This window comes from Oryctolagus cuniculus, chromosome 3 (genome assembly GCF_051225735.1).
Source record: "Oryctolagus cuniculus isolate XC-2025 breed Fujian yellow rabbit chromosome 3, ASM5122573v1, whole genome shotgun sequence".
NCBI classification, from domain to species: Eukaryota; Metazoa; Chordata; class Mammalia; order Lagomorpha; family Leporidae; genus Oryctolagus; species Oryctolagus cuniculus.
The window spans coordinates 62301280-62318720 of record NC_142869.1 but is presented as its reverse complement, the minus strand read 5'-3'; the positions used below and the strand labels follow the sequence as shown (position 1 = coordinate 62318720).

Below are 17441 nucleotides of genomic sequence, written 5' to 3'. Positions count from 1 at the left end.
AAAATCAAACTAAAAATGAACCATAACAAAGAAGAGGATGGGAGAGGGGGATGGGAGAGGAAGAGGGAGATGGGATGGGAGTTGGGGTGTTAGGGTGGGTATGGGGGGAAAAAAACCACTATATTGCTAAAGTTGTACCTATGAAAAATGCATTCATTAAATAAAAACTTAAAAAAATGTACCCACACCAAGTACTGACAAAGGAGGAAAAGGCATTGCTCTCTACTGTGCATTGCAGCAGAAGAACCACTTCTACAGTGCCAAGGGCAGAGGCAATAGCATGTGTCTGTTGGTGGAAGCCCTCTAAGGTTCACCAGAATGAGAAAGTTTGATACTGTATGTGTATGAGACAGTGATAATTTCTGAAGCCTGCAAAGGTATCAGTTATGTACCCTAAAGAGCTGGAATAGCAAAATGGGTCAGATATCTTAATCTTCTTAAAGTATGCATTTCTCTTATAGCCCTTACATAGATACTTTCCCAACCATCATACTTTCCCTTTGAAGTAAAGTTCTGCTCTCTTAATTAACTGAAGCAACATAATCAGGCTTAGGGAGATAAAAATTGCAAGCTCTATGTTGGGGAGCAAATGCCCTACTAAATCTAATTTTCTTTTAATTTAAGACATTTATAAACCACTACCGTAAAAATGTTAAAACGGGTTAGACTAGTCGACCAGTGAGTTAAATATTTCACTTCTGGCCATAGCAGCTGCAATCATGTGGGAGAAAGACATGCTTGCCTATCATTATATCATATGCTGATGCAGTTACTCCCTACCCCATGACTTTCACTAGTATTTGGATGAGGCTAGGGGAAGAAAAGAAGCTGACCTTATAACTAATCTGGGTTCTTCTAGAAGGTGCGAATAGTTTGAGCCTCCACTGTGCTTTAGAGGAATAAAACCCATTCTTTTGCTAAATACTGTGGAAAAATAAGTCATTTGAGATGACTCGACTTTGTCCTAGAACTTCTCTGAAACTGGCATTGTCTTGAAAGTCTGTGGGACATTGTTATTCACACTCTCCTTAGTCTCTGTTTTCAGTTTTTGACCCATGTTTTCCTAGTTTTATGTATTTTAAAATCGATTTACAAAAACCTAACCATTTGGAAGGCCCTCAATGCATTCAATAATTTCTCATCCCCGAACCATGATCCTCAACCCAGTTTTCAAGCATGCCTGCCCTCTTATAGTTTAAGACATTCAAAGTGTAAGAGATCTTGCAACTTCACTCGAACAAGTACCTTGGACACCCAGCTGAGCAGAACAAGAGTCTTTTCCAGCGACGTTGCTGGCGTAACAGGTGTACTGCCCAGCATCTCCTTTGGTTACTTTGAGAACTGTCAGGGTGGCAGTATTTTCCACCAAAGTCATCTTGTAGTTGCCCCCAGGGCGAATCTCTCGGTTATCTTTGGCCCAGGTGATTTTGATTGGTGCCGTTCCAGTGACATGACATTTAAACGTGCCACTTTCTCCAAGAGCAAGATCTACTGATACAGGCTTTAGATCAAAGAAAGGAGGTACTTCATGCTCTGAAAAGAATGAAGACCAACACTGTGATTTCAGTTTCCAGGCTCCCAGACAATGGCACCAGTCCTTTGGTGGCACCAAGTAGTGAAGCTGCTTTATAGTGAAGAGGGCAGTGTGAGGAGGCACTCACCTGAGAGAGTGAGCTTGGCACTGGATGAAGCGGTCCCAAGAGGATTAGAAGCTGAGCAATTGTACTGACCAACGTGGCTTTGGTCAGTTTGCAAAATCTGAAGAGTTGCCACGTTATGAATAAAAGATGTTTGCAAATTAGCATCATCTTTCAGAAGTTCCCCATCCTTGTACCAAGACACTTGAAGAGGTTCTGAGCCATTGATGCGACATTCAAATGCAACTGGGAAGCCAAGAGTTTCATGAACATCTTTCAGCTTTCTTGCAAAGGAAGGTGGAAGCTTGCGCTCTGTAGAGAAGTTATAGAGAATCCTCAGTTACAAGATGGACAACATCCCCTCTAAATTTCAACCCATGAAAATGTGGATGTTTGAGAAAGTGAATCTGTCAGCACACAGCAGTCATTGTTAAACAAAACCATCATCACCTTTGATGACCAGCACAGCTGAAGAAGCGACTGCCCCCACACTGTTTTCTGCCTTGCACGTGTACTCTCCCACATCACTGTGGTCCACTTTGTTGATTACTAAGGAGGCGACGTTATTTTTGAATTGCATTTTGTATGCAGGAGCCGATCGGAGCTTTGTGTGTTCTTTATACCAGGCAATTCTAATTTCTGGAGTTCCATCTACTTTACACTGTAAAGTTATGGGTTCCCCAATGGCTGCTTCCACGTGTTCCAGGGGTTCAATAAAATAAGGTGGTTCTAAGATACAAAGGATGATAGTCAATCAATCACGCTGGCTCAAAGAGGATGCTTTAAAAAGACAGAAAAGGGAACAATACAAAGAGGTAACTGTCAACACACCTAAGACAGACACCAGAGCGTCACAGATATCCTGGCCAGCCTCATTTTCAATAAGGCAACTGTATTGTGCATAATCCTCTATGGTACTGTCAAGAATCTCCAGGATCGTAGATTTTTCTGTCGTGGTAATACTGCAATTTGGAGACTGTTCAAGGGCATACTCATTCTTCATCCAGCTCACTGAGATGGGAGGCGTGCCAGTGTACGTGGCCTCGAGAACTATGGGGCTACCCGTTTCCACACTGAAGTCAGCCAATCTTTTCACAAAGGTGGCTGGTTCTAGGGAGGGAAACATGAGAGTACAATTCACATCCTTGCACAAAGACAGAGAGATTTCAAAAAGATGCGCAGATTGGAGAAAAGAGCAAACCTTTGACAAAAAGATGTGTGGTACAAGAAGCACTGCCTGCATCATTGGTGACAAGGCAAGAATAGTCTCCACTGTGCAATGGCTCCACCTCAAACAACTCCAGTTCGGTGACGAAGTCTTCAACGGAGATGGCACATGACTCGCCTGACACCAGTTCCCTGCTGCCTCTAAACCACTTCACCTTGAAGGGAGGAGTGCCTCTGATGACACAGGTGAAGGTCAGGCTCACTCCTGGCAGCACTTCCACGGAGTCAGGGACTTGCTCAAAAGATGGTGGCTCTGGATAGCCCAGAGAGAGGAGATCAAGAGAAACAAAGCCGTGTGAATGAGACGTGCTTTTGCTACTTAAAAGGAAGTGAGGTAAGACTACAGATAAAGACAAAACAAAGACATTGCAGGCAGGGCAGGCATTACGTCAAGAGGAGGGGCCTGTAGCAGCACCAGCTCTGTCCTTGAGCACTGACCTTGGACATTCAGAACCGCTGAGCATTCCGCAGAACCAGCTACATTGGCAGCCACACACGTGTATGTGCCTGTGTCGGAGGGCTCCAGTAAGCTCAGATGCAAAGTACAGATGTTTTCTGAGAAGCTGGACTGACATTTCGGTCCACTAACGACCTCGTTTCCATCCTGAAACCAGCCAACGGAAATGGGAGCCGAGCCAGAGACGTGGCACTCCAAAACCACTGATGCCCCCAGGATGGAGTTCATGTCTTTCAGCTTGCGGATGAAGGCAGGAGGCACGACTCGATCTACGTGGAAAGGGCAGTTTTCCATTGAATGAGAAGCTTCACCTTTTCCCCCACTGAAAAATTGGTGTATTTACAACCACCTCATTTTACTCACCAGAAACATGGACCGATACAGTGCAGTTACTTTTGCCAACACTATTTTTCACTTCAAAGCTGTATAACCCCTTGTCACTCATTTCTGCAGAGGGGATTTTGAGAGAGGCCACTTGTTTGACAAATGTAATGTGATGCTTGCTGTCTGCGGATAATTCCTTTCCATCTTTGAACCACTTGACTGAAAGTTCTGGAGTTCCAGCCACTACACACTCTAATACAAAAGGATTTCCAGTGGTGACAGTCATGGGTTCTGGCTTCTCTATGATTCTGGCTGGTTCTGAAAGAGGAAATGCATTGCATTGAAAACAAAGTCATCTTTTTAAACAGTGTAAAGAGTGTATTGCTGGAAAAGAATAATATTTACAGGAAATTGAAATGGCTCAATTAACTTGAAATTTTCTCAGGCTCTGCTTTGCTACTAACCTAGAACAGTCAAGACTGCCGAGCACTCTCTCATCCCAGCATCGTTTTTGATTTGGCACACATATTTCCCAGAATTAGAAGCTTCTGGGCTCCCCAGGTGGAGCGTGGCAACATTGTCAGTGAATGAAATCCGAGTGTTTTCACTCTCTCTGATGACTTCACCTTTATCTTTCAGCCAGACAACAGAGATTGGCTGGAAGCCTTCCACTACAGCCCGTAACTCAACGGCTTCCCCAATAAGCGTTGAAGTGTCACTTAGCTTTTTCACGAATCGTGGAGGTTCTAATGAGAGAAGTCCATGGTTAGAAAAACAAATCTGAGAATCAAAGCCACAGAAATTATCAGTCAAGCAAGAAACAGTGAAAGGAAGAGGTGTGTATTTTGTTCTGTGGGTACAAACCTTTGAACTTGACAGTACAAGCACACGTGTCGCTTCCCACCTCGTTGGTAGCTTTGCAGTGATATTCTCCTACATCAGAGGCTTCAAGATTGAGGATATGAAGACTTGTATCAAAATTTTTTGAGGTGATTTTAAATTTCTTGCTGCTTCGAACTTGCTTTCGGTCTTTAACCCATATGACTTCAAATGGGGGAGTTCCAGAAATTTCACATTGGAGGATCACATCGGAGCCTTTAAGGGCTCCCACTGGTGAAGGCTTCTGGGTGAAAACAGGTGGTGCTACCAGAAAAAAATAGGATAAACAATGAGAATATCTGCTTATTGAAAAGAAAAAAATATTTCCTAGGGCCTAGCTTTCTAGATTCTGTAATGTAGGACAATTTCCTATGAATCTAGTGTCATGAAGAATGACTGGTGTGACCATATGATAGCACATGCTCACACAAGAAATGACAATTCATGAAACTAGTCTAAGAATTGCAAGCCAATAACTTTAACCAGCCCTTTCATGGTGGAGTTCATGCCATTGCTGAGAAGTCATCCAAATCAGAGGAGAATGAAGAAAGAAAGCAGCTTAATGTCTAACCTTTAACTGTCAGGGCTGTGCTGCATGTGGCATCGCCAACACCATTGTGAGCTTCACAGATGTAGTCCCCACTGTCCTCGGCGCTGGCTTCATTGATAGTAAGCAGTGCCACAGAATTAATAAATGTCATGTTGTATTTCCAACTTTCATGAAGTTCACTGTCATTCCGGAACCACAACACTTTGATTTCTGGAGAACCACTTATTTTACATTCCAGTTGAATTGATTCTCCCTGCTTTGCAATTGTTGAAGCTTCTAATTTCTTAACAAACTTCGGAGGTTCTAGTAAACCAAAGAAAAGGTCAGTAAGGGATATTTGTGTGCTAAAATACCTTATCTTTGTAGTCAAGGATCCCATAAGATCATTTTAAACTGGTTTGTTAGTAAGAATATCCTTCCTGGGAACTTGGTGGTAAGATAACTTGTCTTCTATGTCAATATCTTAATAGAAAATTTGTCAATATATTTTTGTCATTCAAATATATAAGCTAAAACAGGTAAGTTAATGTATTATAGATATATTTGATCAAGACTTAGTAACGATAATACACATCAAACAACAGGAAAGAATGAAAAAGGGGTTATGGAGTTGAAACAACACTTGACAAGTTTCAGTTAACTAATATTCTTTGATATTCAGAGATACACTGACTTCAAGAACAAAAAGAGAAAACAGGACTTTGATTAAAGTCGCTTAACATACATCTTTTATCATGATCCAGTTAGTTTATCTCAAAAGAGATAAAACCAAAAGAGACTTTTAGAAAACAATTACACAAACGTGGTAAAAATTAAATATTGATCAACTCCACATGATGATACCTTTCACACTCAGTTGAGCTGAGCACATATCTTTGCCAACATCGTTGGTTGCTTGACAAGTGTATTGACCAGAGTCTCCTTTGCCTACTTTAAGAATTCTCAGATGGGGAGTGTTTCCCACACATGTGATTGTATAGTTTCCTCCAGGACGGATCTCCTTGTTATCTTTGGACCAAGTGATTCGCATTGGTTGAGCACCCGTAACATGACACTCAAAATCGGCACTTTCTCCAGCAATAACGTCAATAGATACAGGCTTGATATCAAAAAAGGGAGATTTCTTAGGTTCTGGAAGATGAGAAGAAAAGGCATTGTATATATTTTTGCTTTGTTCACTAACCTTATCTGCTTTGACAATGAAACAAAAAGTCATGACTTGGAAAGAGAAGGAATGATATGGGAACAAACCTCTCGCTGTCAGCCTCGCACTAGAAGATGCTGTTCCAAGTGGATTGGAAGCTGAGCAAGAGTACTGGCCAGAGTGGCTCAAGTCAGTTTGCAAAATTTTTAAAGTTGCCACATTATCTACAAAGGATGTCTGTAGATTTTCATCATCTCTTAAAAGCACCCCATCTCTATACCAGCACACTTGGATAGGTGCAGAGCCATTTAATCGACAAGTGAGTGTAACTGGTAAGCCAACAGTTTGTTCAATGTCCTTTAATTGTCGTGCAAAGGAAGGTGGGAGTTGGCGCTCTGTAGAAAGATAAGCAAAACTTGAAGTATTAGTAGATGAAGTCAAAATGTCCCCATAAAGATGACAGAGTTAAGACAAAGAAAAAAAGAGATTTCTTAGTTTCTAAAATAATATCATCACCTTGAATTCTGAAGACAGTCTTAGAAGAAGCAGTTCCTATACTATTTTCTGCGATACATGTATACTCTCCACTGTCATTGATATTAACTTTATTAAAAACAAGTGTGGCCACATTGTTTGTGAAGTAGGTCCTGTATTCAGGAGTTGATCGTAATTTGGTGTCTCCTTTGTACCAAGACACTGTAATTTCTGGTGTTCCAGCAACTTGGCATTGTAAAGAAACGGAATCTCCCACTGATGCCTCCAGAGGTTCCAGCTCCGTCACAAAGTAAGGAGGTTCTAAAAAAGAAAATCTCATAATTAGCAACTGGAGTTAAAACCAAACCAACCATGCTATGCTCTAGGCAAATGAAATTTAAGAGAGAAAAAGACGACAAACCTAATGTAGACACCAGAGCTTCACAAACATCCCTTCCTGCCTCATTTTGAATCTCACAAGAATACTGTCCAGCATCTCCTTTTGTGCTGTTGAGAATTTCTAGGATGCAAGTTTTTTCTGTTGTGACTATGTTGCATCTCTCAGATGGAGTTATGTTAGCACCATTCTTTTTCCAGGTGACTGAAATTGGAAGTGTTCCCGTGTAGGTGCTCTCCAGAATTACGGACTTTCCTGGTTCTACAGATTGGTCACTTAATTTCTTCACAAATGCAGCTGGTTCTAGTAAGTGACAAGGCACAGCAGTTAAACACAAGCAAAGCACAAAGAGTTTGTCAGCATACAGGAAATAGAGCAAGGCACTTGCACAAACCTTTTACAAAGAGACGAGTGGTACAGGATGCTTGACCAGCATCATTTGAAACTACACAGGTGTATTCCCCACTCTGAGATATGTCAATATTGAATAGTTCCAGTTCTGCCACAGTGTCTTCAAAATAGATGTTGCACCTGTCTCCTTTCACCAGTTCTCTGGCACCTCGGAACCAGCCAACCTTGAATGGAGGGCTGCCTCTAATGACACTTGTGAAGGTTACATTTTTGCCTGGTAGAACTTCCAAAGGTTCAGGTTCCTTCACAAAAGAGGGTGGCTCTACATAGACATAGAAGACAATTAAAAGGTCCTGTGAGCTTCAAATGCACATACATTTTTTAATAAAAATAAGAGCACTTTTGAGAGTATATCAACTTAGATGTGCATCCAAAAAGGAATTTGTAAAAACTTCTTTAGAGTTGACTAACACTGACCTTGTACAGTCAACACTGCCCGACACTCATCAGACCCAGCGACATTAGCAGCCACACAAGTGTAATTGCCCATATCTGAGGAGTCCAGAGAATTCAACTGCAAGGTGCAGACGTTGTCTGAAAAGGTGGTTTGGTACTTTGCTCCACTGACAATCTTAGTTTTCTCATGAAACCAGGCAACAGAGATAGGTGATGATCCAGCTACTTTGCACTCCAAGATACAAGAGGTACCCAGCACCCCACCAATATCTCTTAGTCTCCGTGTGAAAGAGGGAGGAACCATTCGGTCTGTGTGAGGAAAGGCAAGAGACTCATCAGGATTTCAAAGAACAGAAAAGACTTGAAAGAAGGAAATTTGCAGAAGCAACCAGGGGGAAAAGATCAGAACTAACCTGAGACATCAACCACAGCTGTGCAGCTGCTTTTTCCAACATTATTTTGAACCTGGAAAGTGTATGTGCCTGCATCTTGTCTTTCAACGGAGAGAATCTTTAAGGAAGAGATTTTGTTGTAGAAGCTAAATTTGTGTTTTTGGCTGCTGGTCAATAACTTCCCATCCTTGTACCATTCAACTGAGAGTTCAGGAGTGCCAGCCACCTTACACTCCAGAGTGCACGTTTCTCCTACTGTCACTGTCATCGGTCCTGCCTTCTCGACAATGACTGCGGGCTCTGAAAGAAACATGAGACCGCACCTGTTTGTCAAAGTCTAGGACATTTACTACATCTCTGCTATCAAATTCCCCTGCTAACATGGCTATCTTAGGGCTCTCTCAACATTAAAACATCATTTCATAAGTATGTGTAGTCATCAAATGATGGCAGTTTTTATCAAGAAACACGTTTGTGCACTATTTGGCTCCAAAGCAATTTAGACAGTGCAATTAGGCAATGTGTATTGATTGGCACTTAACCCTCTGTAGAATAAAGGCTACATTTTTAAATGAATTACTTGGTGTTTTTGCTCTATTAAAGACAATTTAGGTGCTAAAGACAATTTGTGAAAGGTGTTGCAATAATTGCTAAATTGAAACTTAAGTTATCCAAAGATGAGAGTGCAAGCTGTTGATCTTTGGAGTTCTTGTCAGCTTTAACAACTAAGCACTTTGGAAACAAAATATCCTTGGAACACATACTGTATTCCCAATTGTGTAGTGCTTAAACATAAGGTAGCTGAGATTATTTCTGTGAATTCTTCCATAAAAGGAATAAACAATTTAACAGATGGATTTTTTTTTTTTTTTTGGTTAGGTTCACAGAAACAGAAAAGAGTATTTGAAAAAGATTAGGTATATCCCCTTAGCCTCCCAAATAGCTGAAGATCAACATAGTTCTGGAAGAAGTTCTGAAAAAGAGAGTTGGCCAGAAACTCATTCCAGCAGCTTGCCATTTCTATCAGGGCACCATAGTACCAACCTAGGACAGTCAGCGTGGCCATGTTCTCCCTCATTCCACCATCATTCTTGACTTGGCAGATGTACTTTCCAGCATTAGCTGGCTCTGCTTTTGCAAATTGCAGAGTTGCAACATTTTCCACAAATGTAATTCTGATGTTTTCACTTTCTCTAACTACTTCTTCTTTCTCTTTAAGCCACTGGACAGAAATAGGCTGGGCGCCTTCTATGGATGCTTGCAACTCAGCAGGCTCGCCGGCTACAACAGTGAGGCTGGTCAGTTTGGAAACAAATCTTGGTGGTTCTGAACAGAAAAAGATGGATGGAGATGGTTGAAAATATTGTCCAGATAATGGAAGAGCGAAAAGAAAAAAAATCAATGTTTTTGCACATTCCTGGTATTTCTGCCATGGTCAGGAAATAGACTTACCTTTTAATATTATACTGCAAATGCAAGTATCGCTTCCCACTTCATTTTGTGCTTTGCAGTGGTATTCACCAATGTCTGAAGAGTCAACGTTGAGAATGTGAATACTTGCATTGAAGTTTTTGGATGCAATCTTGTACTTCTTGCTGCTTCGGAGTTGCCGCTTGTCTTTGTACCATACCACCTCAAAAGGTGGTGTTCCCGAAAGTTCACATTCAAGAATAACTTCACTGTTTTTAAGAGTTTCTACTACAGGAGGGAAGCTGCTAAAAACGGGTGGTTCTGTAAAAAATAAGAATTTCTTATGAAGTGAGCTATTTGATTTCATACAATGAAAGATTCTTGTTTGCTTAAAAATTGGAAGCTAGGTTTAAAACACTAGAATGGGTAAGTTGTGTCCAGCAGTACAACTACTGAGGAAGAACAGCTTCAGAGAGGTCATCAACACTGACAAGATAATGAACTTGATGGGTAAAGAACCCAAATAGATCCTTGATGTTATGACTGGGCAGTTCAGCATTCTGTCTATTCTACCTTTTTTTTTTTTAACTACAAAGATTGACACAAAGAGTGAACAAGTTATAGCAATAAATATGATTTGCATAAGGTATGGAATTGTGACTTAAAGTTTGAATCTTTTTGTAAATGCTACATGACTGAGGCACTTGGAAGTCATCACAACAGCTGTGATCTAAATCCTCCATTTCAGCAAATGGTTATTGCAATAATTGCCTTACCACATTACCAAGTTGGGCTGTTTAACAAAAAATAATGACAATACTGGTATTTTTCGTACCAGTTTATGGTCATATAATTGTTAAATTATGGGAACTGGTTCTTGAGATAGAGAAAAAAATATGTATGAATGTGAAATAAACATTCTCTATTAGTAATGGTATGGATTGGGAATGATAGCACATTTTTAGCTGATTGAAGGGGAAAGATTAAAGTTGCCTACTTCATTTTTTGTGCTTATTTTGAACCATCAAATCTGATATTTGGACAATCTAGTGAGGTGATCAGAATTATGGAATCCTAGAATGACTAGCTACATAAAAACACTGCTTAAGAAATAATGCTTGCAATGGAAAATATTAGTAGAATGGGAAAATATTTTGTGATCTCATATGGTAATGAAAATGACAACAAGATAATGAAGAGTTCTGATTCCCAGCAGAGAATAAGTCTCCATTCCACAGAGTCTCAATTAGCGAGGAACATAAAAATGAGATTTCTACCTTTTACTATAACCTTGGTACTGCAGCTAGTGCTGCCAGCAGGATTCTGAGCCTCACAAATGAAATCTCCACTGTCCTCAGTCCCGAGATTGTTCATCTGTATGACCGCCACTGAGTCAATGAAGGTCATTCTGTATTTGTCACTGGCTGGAAGTTCATGTTCATTTCTGTACCATGTAACTCTGATTTCTGGGGATCCAGTTATCTTGCATTCAAGTCGTGCAGAATCACCTGCTTTCACTATTTTGGAAGCTTCTAATTTCTTTACAAACTTTGGAGGTTCTATAGTGTCAGGAAAGAGGAGATGGTGAGGGAACAGAAAAGAAAAAAAGTTAAATTAGATAGTATGTAGAAAAGAGAAAAACATGAGCAAAGTCCGGCAAGTATAATCTACTGTGTTAGAAAGAACATGTGCTCTTGATTGGCAAGACCCATTGTAACAGACTACAGAGACAACTAGAGCCACAGGTCAGACAGAAACATAAAACAACCAAACTTGCACACCTGTCACAAGTAACATTGTAGTACAAGAGTCGCTACCAACATCATTGGTAACATGGCAAGTGTATTGTCCAGTCTTGGAAGCATCCACTGAGTAGAGATTTAGGAAGCTAGTTGATCCCTCCAAGCCAATGAAACATCTGGGTCCAGAAGCAAGTTCCACATCATCCTTAAACCACTTTATTTTAAATGGTGGTGTTCCTTTCAGTACTGCCTTAAATTCTACCGTAGAATCAGGGACGGCTTGTTGTCGCTCAGGCTTCACTAGGAAGCTTGGTGGTTCTATAGATTTTTAAGAGAGATATATTTAATTGACTTTCTGTAGTTGAATTACTTTGAAAACACTCCTGAAAAGATGTATTGGCTGAGTATTTCTTAAACTCAATAAATATATATCTAAAGAAACAGAATTATTAAGATTTTAGCTTGAAAAGATATAAGGGTAAGAGCAATTCATTTTTAAGGCAGTCGCAAAGATGAAGGTGTAAAGAAATCCTAACCTTTCACAGTTAAGATGCCACTGCACGCGTCATCTCCTGCTACGTTCGACACCTTGCATGTATAATTTGCAGTATCTTCTAATTCCAGGTTATTAACTTCCAGAGACACAGTATTCTCGTGACATACAAGTCTGTATTTTGCACTTGTAGATATTTCTTTGCCATCCTTAAACCAGTGGGCACTAATAGGAAGTGAGCCAGAAACCTTGCATTCCATGTGAATAGAAGAGCCCAGAACTTTATCCATTTTGGTTAGCTTTTTAGTGAACGATGGAGGAATATTTTCATCTGTCCAATGCAAACAGCAAAATAACATCCATCAATCTGTCACTATTGGTTTACAAAGATGTATTATAAATAAGAGAAACTCGGGCACATATACACACCTAGCACTCTGAGGTAGGCGTCACAGCTACTGCTTCCAAAGTCATTTTCCACCTTGAAAGTATATTGACCACTGTCTTGCTTCATTACTGATTGAATCCTAAAACTGGCCACATTATTTTCAAAACTCATTGAGAAATATCTACTGGGTACAATTTGTTTCCCGTCTTTAAGCCATTTCACTTTGAGTTCTGGTGTGCCAGCCACCACACATTCCAAGGTCACTGGGTCTTTCTCAGTAACATCAACTGATTTAGCCTTCTCTATAATTTGAGCGGGTTCTGTAGTGAGAAGAAAAGTGTGGACGAGTTACATCAATCACTCCACTAGAAATAAGGTGTGCTTGTCAAATCGTCTCCATAGACTCATTTTGGAAGAGAATGGCTTACAGACCTTGTACTAGAAGGAAGGCGTAACACCTCTCAATTCCTGACTCATTCTTGGCTTGACAGGTATATCTCCCACTGTGTCCATTATCCACACTTCTGATCTGAAGTGTGGCCACATTGTTCACAAATGAAATATGGACATTATCATCTTCATCAAGAATCTGATCGTCCTTGAACCATGTTATTGAAATGGGGGGAGAGCCTGCCACAGTACCCTGAAAGGTGGCAGAACTTTTCAGAACGGTCGTGACATTGTCTATCTTCTTAGTGAAGGAAGGTGGTTCTGTGAGTAAATGAGAGAGCGTGAGAAGAGGTATATTTCAACTCCTATCCATAACCATAAGGTGAAAGAACATTCTAGAATTTTTACTCAATAGCCCTCTTCTGGAGTGTATAACTGACCTTTCAGGGCGACTCTCGCACTGCAAGAGCAGCTGCCGCCTTCATTGGCTATAATGCACTGATATTCACCAGTGTCTGAAGGGTCACACTTGGTTATGTGGAGGTTAAACACTGACACCCTGTCGGTCAGCGTGTATTTTTTGCCACTGCGAATTTCCTTGTTATTTTTCAGCCAAGTGACTTCGAATGGAGGTGTTCCTGTAACTTCGCACTCCAACTGCACATCACTATCTTTCACTGCTTCCACAGGCTTCAGCTCCCTGATGAAGGTGGGAGGTTCTAAAGATTCAAAAGGAAGACAGAGAGGAGCTTACTCAAGGGGAGACCTGAGGCCGGTCAGGCAGCACAGCCAGACTGGAAAGAGATTCTGATAACGAACCTTTCACTTTTAATTCAATGCTGCAGCTGGCTGTGCCCGCATCATTGCGAGCCTCACAGACATAAGTGCCGCTGTTTTCTACCCTGGCACCAGAAATTTGGAAAGTGGCTAAGCCATCGATGAAGGAAATGCCATGTTTCCTAATGTCTGTTATTTCATTTCCATCCAGATACCAAGAAACTCTGATTTCAGGGGTGCCTGTAACTTGGCATTCAAATGTTGTCGACTGTCCATTCCTCAGCACTAACACCGGACTGGGCTTCTTAATGAATTGAGGAGGTTCTAAAGACAGAAACAGAGAGTGTGATGTACAACATTTAAAAAAAAAAGGCCAATGAGCAAAGTGCATTCCTAAGCCTCTTTCCCATTCCCTGTCCCCCATCAAGAAAATTGAGCTAAGTAAGAAAGCCAGGAGGTGCAGGGAGCAGACCTTTCACAAAGAGTGTGGCTTTGCTGGTTGCTATGCCAACATCATTGCTTAGCTGGCAGATGTAGGTCCCAGCATCAGCAGCCTTGGCTGAAAAGAGTTCCAGGATGGTGGAGGTGTCATCTTTCCACACTGAGCGAGCTGCTCCCGAGTGCAGCTCTTTGTTGTCCTTAAACCACTTTATTGTCATGGGTGCAGTGCCACCCACAAGAGCCTTTAACTGAACTCTTGTGTTGGGATTCACATCTTGTGATTGTGGCTTTTCCAGGAAGTAGGGAGGTTCTGGGATGAAAGACAAAGAAGCAAAAGGAGAGAGGAAGATTTATTTTAGAACTGAACAGAGAAGGTAAGAATGAAGAAACGAAAGAGGAGCAACTTCTTGACAGAGAGAAATAAAAGCAGCCAACCTTTGACTGTCAGATGACCACTGCACTGGTTGTGCCCTGCCTTATTGGTGGCAGAACAAGTGTATGTCCCACTGTCCGTGCCTTCCAAATGACTGATCTCCAAAAAGGCAGTGTTATCATGAAAAGAGAATTTGTATTTTTCACTTGCTGGTATTTCTTGATCATCTTTGAACCACTGGATGCTTATGGGATGTGACCCAGCCACTATACATTCTAAGTCAATGAAAGACCCTTTAATGCTGTCCATTTTCTTCAGCTTTTTGGTGAATGAAGGAGGTATGATAAGATCTATTCAACAAAAAGGCAAAAAAAAAAAAAAGTAGGTTAATCTACTGATTGATATTTTCCCTTAAAATGAAAGAGAGATAAAGGATCTAAATGCCCAGTTCTGTCTATGGAAAAGCAATACCAACCTAGTACATTAATCCTAGCTTTGCAGCTGCTTCTCCCAATGTCATTTTGGACCTCAAAGGTATATTCGCCACTGTCTTTCTTTTCTGTAGAAATAATCTTCAAGACTGACACTGTGTCAGTGACACTGATTTTGTATTTTGGGCCCAAGGTCAGCTCTTGGCCATCTTTATACCACTTGGCTATAATCTCCTTAGTTCCTGAAAATTTAACCTGCAAGGTGGCTGGGTCTCCTTGGGTGACATCTATAGACACAGCCTCCTCCGTGATTGTGGCAGGTTCTGCAGAGAACAGAGGGGTAGATGTGGGTGGTGAGTCGCTCTGCTGAAAGGCTGACCTCTGCATTTGCTCCTCAATCCCAAGGCAAACCTTTCTCAACCAACCTTTTACTGAGAGCAATGCAGAACACCTCTGTATTCCTGCATCGTTTTTGGCCTGGCAGACATATTTCCCATCATGCTTGACTTCTATGCCACTGAGGTACAGACTGGTCACGTTGTTCTCAAAGGTCATTCTGATGTGTTCGTCTTCAGTGATTTCATCATTGTCCTTTAACCAAGTCACTGTGATTGGCAACGAGCCCTTCAGAGTGGCCTGGAAGGCAGCTGTGCCTCCTCGGAGGGAGCTGGTGCCCTCAATCTTCTTTACAAAGGACGGAGGTTCTAATAGAAGAATGAATTCTCAATCAGTACCAGCTCTATAGGAAAACTCGCTGCTTCTTTTACTAAAAAAGAGCTGACTCTGCAGAAGAGCCCATCCATCATCTGATCGGACACTAACCTCTTAAAGTCACCTTGGCACTGCAGGTGCTGCTGCCCACCTCGTTGGTCACTCGGCACTGGTATTCACCAGCATCTACAGCTACAAACTTGAGGATCTGCAGGCTAACCAGCTGATCCTGAATGAAGGTTTTGTACTTCCTACCGCTCCGCAAGATTGTATTGTCTTTGAACCAAGTGATCTCAAAGGGCGGTGTGCCTGCCACCTCGGCCAGCAACATGACATCATACTCCTTCAACACTTCAACGGGCTTAAATTCCTTGGTAAAGTAAGGTGACTCTATGGCAGAAAAGGAATAACTTAAGTTAACTGAAGGGAGGTCTGTGCTATGGGCCAATGGCTTTGGTAACCTAAAGGCAAAAGGAGCACAAACCTTTGACTATGACAATGCTACTGCAGTGATCGCTGCCAGCCTCATTTTGAGCTTCACACATGTACTCCCCACTGTCTTCTATGGCAATATCTGTGAGTCTTAGAATGGCAGTGGACTCCACAAATGACATTTTGTGTTTGCTGCTCTCCTTAAGTTCTCTGTCATTTGCAAACCATGTTATTTTAATTGGAGGGCTACCAGTTACTTTGCAGGCTAGCTGCGTGGCATCTCCCTTCTTTAAGAGCTGGGATGGTTCTAACTTCTCAACAAATGTAGCAGGTTCTGTAGAAGGAAGGAAGTGATTAAAAAATGTGGGAAAGAAAAAAGAGTTTATATAACAAAGGTGGCACAAAGATGTCAAGAAAACCATGCAAACCTTTTACAAACAAGTTTGCACTGCACTCCACGCCTCCAGCGACGTTGCTGACTTTGCACGTGTAGGTGCCTGAATCAGAGGTTTTCACTGAATAGAGTTCCAGGGAGCTCTCTAAAGCTTCCTTGGTAATATAGCAGCTTCCACCAGACACCAGTTCCTTGTCGCCCTTATACCATCTGATCGTGAGAGGAGTGGACCCTCGGAAAGTGCTTTTCAGGCAGACAGCAGACCCAGGGAGAACATCCTTAGATGCAGGTTTGGTTACAAAACTGGGTGGTTCTGAAGAAGGGGTAGAAGACAGAATTTCCAAGAGTTATGAGATGTGACCTAAGGGGAGAAGACTTACATTGAACAGCATCTCAAGTAAGAATGGGAGGCAAAGTCCCAGCCAACCTTGCACGATCAGGGCTCCACTAGTATCTTTGCTTCCCACGGAGTTCGTGGCTCGACAAGTGAAGTTCCCTGCATCATTCATGTCTACTCTGCTGATCTCCAAAGAGGCTGTGCCTTCCACAAATGCTATTCTGTATCTGTCAGAAGCAGCGATTTCTTTGCCATCCTTAAACCAGGACACCCTCATTGGCAGGGACCCAGCAATTTTGCAGTCCAGCCTGCAGGTGCCACTAACAACGCTATCCACATTGCGCAAGGGTTTGGTAAAAAATGGAGCAATGTCTCGATCTGTTCGTGGCACAAGAGGGGAGAAAAAAGGGCTCAGTGATTTATTTGTGGCTGTCGGTTGGATTTCAAAGGAATACACAGCAAACTTTTCTAAAGATACCAACCTAATACAGTGAATGTTGTCTCACAGGAGCTGCTGCCCACCTCGTTGGAAATCTCAAATGTGTACTGGCCACTATCGTGCAGTTCAGCCGAATAAAATTTGAGTTGGGCAACATTGTTTTTGAAACTTAGTCGGTACTTTTTACTGGCAACCAAGGGCCTCCCATCTTTGTACCACTTGGGCTTGAGTTCTGGAGTGCCTGAGACTGTGTACTCCAGTGTGGCTGGGTCTCCAGCTGTCACCTGGATCAGTTCTGCTCGTTCAATGATTCTGGCAGGTTCTACAATGGTAGGAAAGAGTTAGGACTTCGAAGTGTGTCTTAGGGTTTCACTTTTTAATGGAAATAGCAAGTC

At 41.7% G+C, this 17441-nt stretch overlaps 1 protein-coding gene across 50 annotated transcripts in view; it reads right to left on the bottom strand.

Annotated features, from left to right (window-relative positions):
• The window catches only part of TTN (titin), a 272404-nt gene that overhangs the window by 182198 nt on the left and 72765 nt on the right, over positions 1–17441 (bottom strand). For all 50 annotated transcript variants that reach the window (XM_070070523.2, XM_070070550.2, XM_070070524.2 and 47 more), the window contains 35 exons: positions 17090–17368; positions 16698–16985; positions 16305–16583; positions 15929–16210; positions 15556–15834; positions 15159–15437; positions 14778–15056; positions 14365–14652; positions 13961–14239; positions 13531–13812; positions 13152–13430; positions 12754–13032; positions 12363–12641; positions 11977–12264; positions 11480–11758; positions 10976–11257; positions 9741–10019; positions 9333–9614; positions 8310–8588; positions 7918–8205; positions 7484–7762; positions 7114–7392; positions 6735–7013; positions 6326–6613; positions 5918–6205; positions 5096–5377; positions 4510–4788; positions 4110–4391; positions 3685–3963; positions 3303–3590; positions 2839–3117; positions 2469–2747; positions 2088–2366; positions 1662–1949; positions 1246–1533 (listed from right to left, as the gene is read on the bottom strand). In XM_070070523.2, coding sequence (XP_069926624.2) covers positions 1246–1533; positions 1662–1949; positions 2088–2366; positions 2469–2747; positions 2839–3117; positions 3303–3590; positions 3685–3963; positions 4110–4391; positions 4510–4788; positions 5096–5377; positions 5918–6205; positions 6326–6613; positions 6735–7013; positions 7114–7392; positions 7484–7762; positions 7918–8205; positions 8310–8588; positions 9333–9614; positions 9741–10019; positions 10976–11257; positions 11480–11758; positions 11977–12264; positions 12363–12641; positions 12754–13032; positions 13152–13430; positions 13531–13812; positions 13961–14239; positions 14365–14652; positions 14778–15056; positions 15159–15437; positions 15556–15834; positions 15929–16210; positions 16305–16583; positions 16698–16985; positions 17090–17368 — 9864 coding nt within the window. The remainder of the gene's footprint in view (positions 1–1245; positions 1534–1661; positions 1950–2087; positions 2367–2468; positions 2748–2838; positions 3118–3302; positions 3591–3684; positions 3964–4109; positions 4392–4509; positions 4789–5095; positions 5378–5917; positions 6206–6325; positions 6614–6734; positions 7014–7113; positions 7393–7483; positions 7763–7917; positions 8206–8309; positions 8589–9332; positions 9615–9740; positions 10020–10975; positions 11258–11479; positions 11759–11976; positions 12265–12362; positions 12642–12753; positions 13033–13151; positions 13431–13530; positions 13813–13960; positions 14240–14364; positions 14653–14777; positions 15057–15158; positions 15438–15555; positions 15835–15928; positions 16211–16304; positions 16584–16697; positions 16986–17089; positions 17369–17441) is intronic.